The following is a 10,311-nucleotide window of genomic DNA, read 5'->3' as shown; positions in this document are numbered from 1 at the left end:
GGTAGCTTTATCGGTGGCGAAACGGGATCAAATCAATTGTGCTTAAATTTTAAAACAAATTTATTTATTTTCGATACTAATCTAGTTGAGAAATAATCGAAGGGACAGGTTTTGCTTTTTCAACAAGACATGCATAATGAATCCCACCTCTCGGTGTCATGATCACCCTGCATTCAGACGTATATATTGCTTACAGTTTATATGATAATCATTCGTGAAGAGCAGCTATAATTTACAGCCTGGCCATGTCAGTACTATAAACAAACTACAGTGATTTCGTGATGATAAAATAACATCAACCTCGTGCATGTATAAAATTATTGTTTAATTATTTGTATGAATTTTTATTTATTTATTTGAGTTGTCAGAAGCACTGCACATGGTCCAAATCCATGATGTATTCCAATTTGTAAAAAATACTCCCTCTGTCCCTCTCATTTGTTTACAGTTACTATTTTGGGATGTCCCTCTCATTTCTTTACATTACCATAAATAGTAAGTTTTTCTCATCATTACACCCACTATCTTCCCCCACTATCTCATATTTAACAATAAAAACTACTATTACACCCACTACTTTCCTCCACTATCTCAAATCTATTATTAAATATTGATAGGTCCCACCATTTTACCCACTTTTCATCTAACTTTACTCATTTTTCATACATTGTCTTGGTCTCCGTGTCCCCCTCCAATGTAAACAATTGAGGGGGACGGAGGGAGTAATAATTTGTAAACTAATTAATTGAGTTTTTTTAGGTACTGTTTGGGGTTGCTGTTACAGCAACAACAGCTTTTTGCTGGAAAATAGGGGAAAAACTGTTTGATATATCTAAGAGCAGCTTTCCTGAACAGTGGCTTTTAGCTGAAAAGCTGCTTTTTAGAAAAAGTAGGTCCTCCCATGATTTTAGAAAAAGCTGTTTTCAGCTTTTGCAAGAAGCTGTTACAAATTTCACTATCAAATCTCAGCGGAAAAATTATTTTGTTTATATTTTAACTCAAAATAAACAAATATCAAAAATATTACCAAACAGTTATCTGAATTCTACAACAGCACTTTTTTCACCAGCACTTTTTCTGACCGCACAACAATTTTTAACAGCACTCCCAAACAAACCATCACACGGACTTCCGATTAAAAACATAACATGTTTCAAATTAATTAATTGAATTTTTTGGTCGTAGAGTCTTCTACTTACTTTCTTCGGGAAAACATAAAATAAAATCTCTAAATTTTAAGTTAAAAAATTATCAATAAATCAATAATGTGAGAGTTATTAACCAAAAAACCCAACCAACTTGTCATTTTTTTGCCAAAAAACCTTTTAACTTATCTTTTCACTAACAACCCCAATGAATTTTATTCAAATCATAAAAAAAATACAAAATAAACCATGGTTAAAATATACCAATCTGACTTGTCAAGTATCTTTCCATGATTCACATCTTTTTATACATTTGTACGTCAAATAGTGCATATTCATTAATTATACTGATAATTAATTATAAAATTTTAATTTCATAAACTCATATTATAGAGAAGATATTAGGGTTTTCATATTTCTATCATAAATTTATGGGGTTATCTATTTTACGTAATCAGAAGGTGTGTGAAGAGTTCAGCATATGGATGTTATTCCTGAGCTTACGTAACAAAAAATATAGTGTCCTACATTTTTATTTTAGTCTATTCTTGTGGTGTGGGGTGGATTATATGCTAGATTCAGGCTTCCCTCTGGTTCTTTTGTGGTGAGCAGCTTTGGAGAGGATGGTCCTCTCATTTTATTTGTTGGCTTGAATAAAAATAATCATTTATTTATTTTATTTTTTGATTGATTTACTATTTTTTGATTAATTGTAATCATGTTGTCCCATAAGATATGTGATGATTATAGTTAGTTCAGGTCAGTTATAAGTAACTCTAGTTAATTTTTTTCAAGGATTTAGTAAAGTTGATTGGGGTTGTTCGTGAAAATAAAAGTTTAAAGGTTTTTTGGCAAAAAAATGATAAGTTAATTGGGTTTTTTGATTAATAGCTCATAATGTGAAGATAACTTTGTAACTTCATCTTTATTTTCCGTATTGATATATAAAATATACAGGTCCGCTTTAAAGGTTAGAAATTCGAAGAAAAAGAAGAGTAGTTTCGGTCCTAGCTGTAAGAGCATCTCCAAGGGCGTTGGCTATAATCGTTGGCTAAATGGGACCTGTAACACATTATGTAAAATTTGCTGAACCTGTAAGACATTTTGCTTCAATGGTATTGGCTATATTGGTTGGCTATAATTTAAAAATAGTATGTTATTAATATTTATATTGTTAAAATAGAATATATCAGTTTAATATGGTAATAAATGATGTGCAATCTTCCTACAGATTTTTTACACACCTGTAGAGGTTCGACAAATTTAGCCATCCATAGGAGGTTGGCTAAAATTATAGACAACAGTCGGATATGGTTGGAGTTGAGTTTTTCAAGCTGTTGGCTAAAATTTTGTATTTTTAGTATGCCAACTCATCTTTTAGCTAAGGGGTTTCAATGGTTGGAGATGCTCTAAGAGGTTTAGTAGTTAATGGATTAAAGTAGTGGTTTTTTGAAAGATAATTTAGATAATTGGAGATCCAATACATATCTACTTGAAACAAAAAAAAAATTAAACATAAATTATCGAATAGTTTCATGCAAAATGGTTAAATTAATCCGCTTATCAATATAATTACCTCAACCAGCTAATTACTCTCTGCTAATAACTAATCACTAAATATCGTCAAATTAGTCATAATCCTCTTTTCATCCTTTCCGATTATAGATTGGATACACATCTAAGAAATAAGAATAAAATAAGTAAATGAATAGAATTATGGCACTTATCAATATTTAAATAATATATTAGATAAAAAGGAGGAGATTGTGGAAAATAGTGAGCACATTTGAGCTTCGACCATCTTCAAGAGACTCTTTATTTAGGCTCCTAACTTGAGATTTGAGGAAGAAAAGGAAAAATGTTGCTCCAAAAGACTTCTAGTGGCTCTTTAAATCATTAAGAGCATCTCCAACGGTACTCCTAAATCATTCCCTAAACAATAATATAAAATGTGCCTCCTAGTAAGTTAATACACCGAAAAACGTGAGAACTCCAATGCTACTCTTTATATTTGGCTCCTTATTCACATTTTATATTTATTTTATATAAATGAGAGGAAAAAGTTAACTAAAACAGAGAGAAGATTGAAGGGAAAATAATATAATATTGAGTTAGGAGCTACTAGATGCTCTTTAAAAGAAAGGAGAGAGAGTAGGCTCTTAAATTTTTAAAGAGCATCTAGGAGCCCATTGGAGCACTAAATTTTGATTTGCTCCTAAATTTTAGACTTAGGAGCTTGTTTAGAGAGCCCCTTGGAGTTGCTCTAAGACTCTCTTGTTTCTCTCTCCTCTCTCCTCAAAGTTAAGAGCCAACACATGACTCTTAACTTATTTTTTCACAATAAAAAAATTCTTCCCTCCAATCCACTTCCATCTTTCCTCTCTTTTGTTATAGTGGAGCCCAATATATGAATAAAATATGAAATAGAGAAGAAATGTAGAGAGTATTGTTGGAGTTTACACTCTTAACTTTGTCCTAAATTGCCAAGAGCCACATTTTTTATATTATATTTAGGAGCCAACAAGTAGGCTCTTGGAGATGCTCTAAACTAATTAACTTTAAAATAATAATTAATATAAAATGGATTAAGAATTGAAAGGGAGATTCCCTCCGTACTGCGCGATTCTGAATTGTTCCCATCCCGTTCCGGATTTAAGAATCAAGAATTCTTTTGAGTACTGATTAAGATCAGGGGAAATCTTATAAAAATTTCATGGATCGGATGGGTCTGGGACTAATATTTTGCACCTAAACAATATATCAAAAAATTGAATAAACCGCTAATAAATTTTGAAGCTACCTTCTATATATGTAGTTCGGACAATCGGCCGGACCTAGCCATTCTTTATTTTTAATAAGAATTGACCTGTCTATTTTACACGTTTGACCAAAAAAACAAATTCTGGTTTATGGATTAGAAGTTAAAGGCACGACATAATCAAACAATCGAAAGTTTTCATTTTTTTTCAACTATGAACAAAGGTAAAAGGGCTCAAAGAATTCGATTGCTTTAACATGAAAGTATACAGTGTCCTGGCAGCTGCTTTATTGTATAAACTCCCTATCAACACTTACCAGAATTTTTATAATTGCACATAAAATTGAAGTATGAAAATCAATTACTTCTAGTCTAACCCTTTCCAGTAAAGAATCACATTATTAACACTTTTCTTCGCACGAAACAAGAAAATGCATTATTTCACTCTAGCCAACTCCAGTTCTTGAATTTAACTGAAGTTCGCGTGGAAGCATGCATTTACAAAAAAATTTAAAAGAAATCGTCAATTTATGTCAGCCAATTTGAAAATCAAGGTAGGGCGTCAATGAAATATTTTCCAACAATCCCTCCCAATCCAGTTGATCTGATCCAGTTCTTATAATGTCTTGCCCTCCTTGCAAGTATTCACGATTTTCGAACTCGAAATCTTCCACTTTTATGCTCCGAGGATGATCACTATTAATCATATTTATGTCATCAAAACTTTTCTTATCAAACATGAAAGTCGGATCATCATTATTATCCAGCGAAGAAACGACAGTTAGGTCATTCTCAGGCGCCATCACATAATGTTCAGAACCACCGTAACCTTCAAAGATCACATCTCCTACACCGCAGTTGGATGCATTTGGTAAAGGCGGCGCGGTGGTGATATCATGGGAATTGTTGAGGGGAAGGAACGGATCAAAATTGTAATTCGCGGAAGAAGATGAAGTAGTAGTAGTACTAGACATTGAGTCCATGCAGAAGCTCATGAGTTGGTGTTCTTGGAAAGATATCATTTCTCCTGATTTAATGTCAACAGAAGGGTCTGCTGAGTTTGGTGAAGTTGTGGAGGTCATGTGGTGGTTGTTCTTTAACCTTTTCTTTATGGTAGAGTTCCACAAGTTCTTGATTTCGTTATCTGTCCTTCCAGGAAGTCGCGATGCAATCTGAGACCACCTATACAATTGTATCAATCACGACTTCTTTCAATAACATATTTACATGAATTATGTGTCTGTGTTTAATAACGTGCAGGTGTATCATGTATGTACCTGCATGTGTACTCTTAAGTGGATGCTTATTCTCGTGCGGTTATACTTGAGAGCGGAATCAAGATCTTAGTACAGTGGACCAAAAAACTATTGAACCGGTATCGATTCAAATTATTTTCAAAACTTTTACATTATGTTTAAGAACAGTCGGCAAAAGATCAGGAGGAGGAGTCTCTGCCACAAAATTGGGTACAGAATTTTGCACAAAATGACATGGCAACTGAGGTGCTGGGAAGTTTTAATTGGTGTTATTAATGCATATTCAGACGACCCATTCCAATCAAAAGTTAACGCATACTCTTTATGTGAATGTTTTTATACTCAATTTTGTGCATCTAGCATTTTTCATCTAATTATGTGAACACGCAAAGTCCAAATTGTATAAACAATATCATTCACAATTCCAAGTGCAATTAGTTCCAAAAAATTCTGACTTGAAAGTTTACAAGGATTTAGACTACAGATATAACAGGCTCGAAATTATTGCCATTATATAAGCTATATATGAATAACTCTGAACTTCAAATTAGAAATCTCTTCTTGGATCAACAGCTAGCCCGAGAATCAATGATGAGAAATAAATCTACATACTCTCTATTTAGTATTTAAAAGCGAAACACTATTCTATTCATAAGCTAAACACTTTCCAGGGCAATGCAGTAGTACCAAAGTATCGGTTTGGTACATTTGCGGGATTAATTTTGTCACAGACAATTCAAAGAATAGACAGACACATAACATAACTAACCTGTTGCCGAGGATGGAGTGCAAATGAATGATAAGTTCTTCTTCCTGTACTGAAAACGAGCCGCGTTTAAGATCAGGCCTCAAGTAATTTATCCACCGGAGACGACAGCTCTTGCCGCACCGAAACAAACCAGCATTCCTCGCTATATCCGTCCAGCACCCCTGCCCATTCCCCACCATGTAACTCATCAACTTGTCATCTTCTTCTGGCGACCACAAGCCTTTCCTCAGCTTGTTATTCGCTTTCTCTGTCTGATCTGCAGGCTTTCTCATTGCAATTATAAGTGGTTGTTCAATTTGAGTAATTAATTTAAGCTGATATGTGACAAGAGTATGTGAATATAAAGGAGGATGATAGAAAGGTGTATATTATGTGAAGTGGAAGCAAAATGTGTAGCGTTCCTAGCTAGACATACGATGATTAGCTTGTGAGTGAAGGCAAATGTATCAACATATGACTAGAGTCAAAGACAAGAAGACCAACCGTCATTCTCTTTCTTTAGCTGTCCTCTCCTCTCTCTCTCTCTCTCTCTCATGGAGGCAGCTCCCTTCCAACCGTTTTACTTAAAGGAAAATGCTTGGAGCACATAATTATGTACAAAAACATGTACATAATGACATGTGGCGGATTTTAATTGGATGACCCTCTGCATTTACACCAACCACCCCGATTAAAACTCACCACATCACTTGTCACATCATTATGTACAAATTTTATGTACACAATTATATGCACCTAGCACTACTCTTTACTAAATACATATAGCACATGCATTTGCATGTATAGATAAATATGGAGTATATTGATTTGGAATATCCTAAAGATGACTATTGAGACATGCCGCGTATCACTGCAAGAAAAATTGATAAATTTTTTGAAGGTTTTCAAAGTGAATCTCTCATATTTCTGATTATTTAATGAAAGTAGTAGTCGTTAGTCGGGAAAGAGAATTTATGGAGTTCAACCTTTTTTTATCGAATTGAGTTGAAATAAAATCTAAATTCGATCAATTTAAATTATAATATTGAGACATGTCGAAATAAAATTTCGATAGACTATTAGTTTCAAAAAATATTAACACCACAACTTCTTATACACAGAAGTTTAATTTGTGAAGCAAAACAAAACAAAACAATTCCTTTCTATGTATGTACATGAAATATATTTCTATTTAATACGATCATAAATATATATATTTTGCAATATCTATTATCTCACATATATCCCACATGTATATGTGTCACTACAACAATTTTAGATATTTACGACGAATTTTTCGTCATAAATGGTCCAATTACATAAACATGACCGTATATTTAAGCAAAATCCCCACCACCTTCACAAATTCATGATCATCATTTCCACCCCATGAAGCCTTCATTTTCTCTTTTCTTTCTTCTATCGATCACCGTCCCTCTCCATTTTGCCACGCTCACACACGTATAACTCAAGTAACAAGTTTAATTCCAAGTACACATAAGCAATTATTCGAGAACTTTTCCATTTATTTTGTGAAAGTGCATATATACTATACCTGGTGGAAAAAAAATGACTTCATTATACATGATAAGTTTTTGAATATTTTTTATGCATAATTAACAGGTGTTATTTGAGTTAACGCATTTGCTAAGCAAATTAGCTGCCGACAGAGGATACAATATGAACTTCTCTTTAAAAATAATTCAAAATGGTCCCAATGCAATATAATTGCAGTTAACCTTGACGCCAACACTAGGTGAACTTTGTGATATATACGCAGGAGTCATCATGAATCAACGTGATTAACCTCTTCAAATTATATATAGAAAACGTGACGACAAAAAACATATAATATATATGTATATAGAACAAGTTCAGTTCTTATTGGAATTCAAGAAAGTGTGGTCACAGTAGTTGTAATTTTCATTTCTCCAGTAATCTGTTCTAGCATTCAATATACACAAACACTCTAGCATTCATAGTTGTTCTAGCTTACTAGTTGTAGAAGAAAGAGCTTGTACAGTTTATCTTGATTTCTAGTAATGGATATTACATAGTTGCAGCACGAATTCGAGTACAGTAGTTGTAGATTTACAAGCAATAAAGCTGCGATTAACAGTTCTCGTGCGTGAGTAACGATCGATATAAGATTTTAATCCCTATCGCCGACTGACTCTCTAAATTTTGCAATATACCTGGATATAAATCAGTATCAGTTGTCAGGGGATTATCATCAATTTTTATGGATGAAAAGTCTCAAATAATTATTTTTTAATTTGTTCTTGTTTTTCACTCATATTCCTCTTCGTAAAAAAGTTTTATCTTTTTAGAGCTTGGTTTTTTCTTATTTTTTAATCTAATTCAATATCAGATATTTAAGATTTTGATTCGGTAATAACGGCTTGTATAGAACTGTAATTATAAATTGATATAATTTATTTTATATTTGTTGGACTCGATTATTTTTAAAATATATTATATGATTTTTTATCTTTGAATTAATTGCTCTAGAAAACATAATGTTGCAATTATAGAGCTATATCTTGCGAGTGTCGCAGCAAATATTATCCGTAAAAATATTAAGATGGACTTTTAGCTTTAGGAGATACGGGTCGAGAGTTCCGAGTCGAATGGGTTTTGAGGTTTTCAACGATCTCAAGATAGCCTGCAAAATGGGCCTAGCAGTAAATGTGTGGGCTGTCCAATATCAGCTTAAGTAGGAAGTAGACTGATGTCCATTACACATTAATTAATGCTTGGAGGAAGCATTCATTGTTAGGTGTTACTTTTATGAATTTAAGAGTATTTACTTATTTGTGGTGATCCAAAATATAATTACTATTCAATTCAATTTGTGAACTAGTTAGGGCTCAAATCAAATTTCATATTAATTTTTACACTTAAAAAATTATAATTTATAAAGTACTCCCTCCGTCCCTCTCTTTTCTTTGCACTGCTCGACACGCGTTTTAACGCGCATATAAAACATAATTTGATAACTTATTTTTAAAAAATTTCTGTTTTGTATAGAAATATAAACGTCAAGTTTTTATTCAGAAGAAAAAAAGTTAAAAATAATTTATCAAAATACGTTTTATAAGAGTATTAGAATGCGTGCCAATCTTCATCCCCAATGTAAACAAATAAGAGAGACGGAGAGATTAAACTTTTATTAAACTAGTTGAGAAGCCGCGCGTTGCGGCGGTTTATAAAAATATATTAATGATTCAATATTAATATTTGTAGAATGGAATAATTTTATGGCTGTTTATAAAAAGTATATTAATAATTAAAAATTAAGATTTGTAGAATAAAATAGATTTTATATTATAACAATCTTGATGTAATAATACCAATACTAATATATAAAATTGCAAAATTGAACTATAATTTATGGTGAAAAATGAAAATAAATTTATACACGTAATTAACAATTTAAAACACGATGAATCTTAATTTTATTTCTGTTTTTTTAATCATGTTCTTACATTGTCACCTTCCTCCAATTTTTTTTGGATTGATTGTTCACAAAAACATCCAACTTAAATCTGTAAGATAGCAATCTATAACTACCCTTGCTTGTAACAAACTTTATTTTTTAATATTGTATAAACATAGATGTATACAAAATAAATCATATAAAAATTAACAACAACAAACATGTCGATGAACAAAACAAATATTATAAAAGAATAATCAACAAACATACATCACTAATAGTTAATCTATTCATATCATCCATCAATATAATGTCAAGACTGTATTCTTCTCCCATGTTTGGATTTGTAGGCTCCCACATAGCAGTCTATAACTACCTTTGCTTACAACAACCTTTATTTTTTTAATACCGTATAAACAGCCTTCACTTATCGTTATCGTTGCAGAAGAACGACATTACCGAGTTAGAAATCGAGGAAGAGAACCATCACCAGAGAGAGGTTGGGTTGTGGTATTGAGAGAGAGTAGGTTGTGTTTAGATGATCCAAAACCCTACAACCTACAAGGATATTTATATTTATAGGTGCAGAGAGACTTGTGTGCTACTCTTTCCCATAATTAAATAATCTGAAACAAAATCAGATTAAAACTTTCAAGCTACTATATTCTATAAATAATCTGAAACAAAATCAGATTCTAATACTTGCTTCGAATATATCCGAAACTAAAAAAAGTAGTTATAATGCTTTCAAGCTACTATATTCCATAAATAATTTGAAACAAAATCAGATTCTGATACTTGCTTCGAATATATCCGAAACTAAAAAAGGTAGTTATAATTTTTGATATTTTTCATCCAAAAATTTCAGAAAATTAGAAAAATAGAACACAGCGATGTGAGAAGCGCCACCTACACGCTCCTCGCTTCTCCTTTATATAGGTATATTGATTTTGGAGACACGTGAG

The 10,311-nt window shown here is 32.3% G+C and overlaps 1 protein-coding gene across 1 annotated transcript; it reads right to left on the bottom strand.

Annotated features, from left to right (window-relative positions):
• Positions 1–4,140: 4,140 nt before the first annotated feature.
• Positions 4,141–6,324, bottom strand: LOC108226929 (transcription factor MYB83). The gene is made up of 2 exons (XM_017401922.2): positions 5,929–6,324; positions 4,141–5,085 (listed from the first exon to the last, which is right to left on the bottom strand). Exons 1-2 carry the CDS (start codon positions 6,198–6,200, stop codon positions 4,437–4,439), a joined length of 921 nt encoding a protein of 306 aa, XP_017257411.1. The 5' UTR covers positions 6,201–6,324; the 3' UTR covers positions 4,141–4,436.
• Positions 6,325–10,311: the final 3,987 nt, after the last annotated feature.

The sequence above is a fragment of the Daucus carota genome, chromosome 6, assembly GCF_001625215.2.
Source record: "Daucus carota subsp. sativus chromosome 6, DH1 v3.0, whole genome shotgun sequence".
NCBI classification, from domain to species: domain Eukaryota; kingdom Viridiplantae; phylum Streptophyta; class Magnoliopsida; order Apiales; family Apiaceae; genus Daucus; species Daucus carota.
Note: the sequence above shows the minus strand (reverse complement) of the source record. Positions and strands in the feature narration are given on the sequence as shown.

Coding starts and splice junctions, on each gene's coding strand:
- LOC108226929 (XM_017401922.2), bottom strand. CDS start 6,200: ATGAGAAAGCCTGCAGATCAGACAGAGAAAGCGAATAACAAGCTGAGG. Junction 5,086..5,928: donor CACTCCATCCTCGGCAACAG/GTTAGTTATGTT, acceptor ACAATTGTATAG/GTGGTCTCAGATTGCATCGC.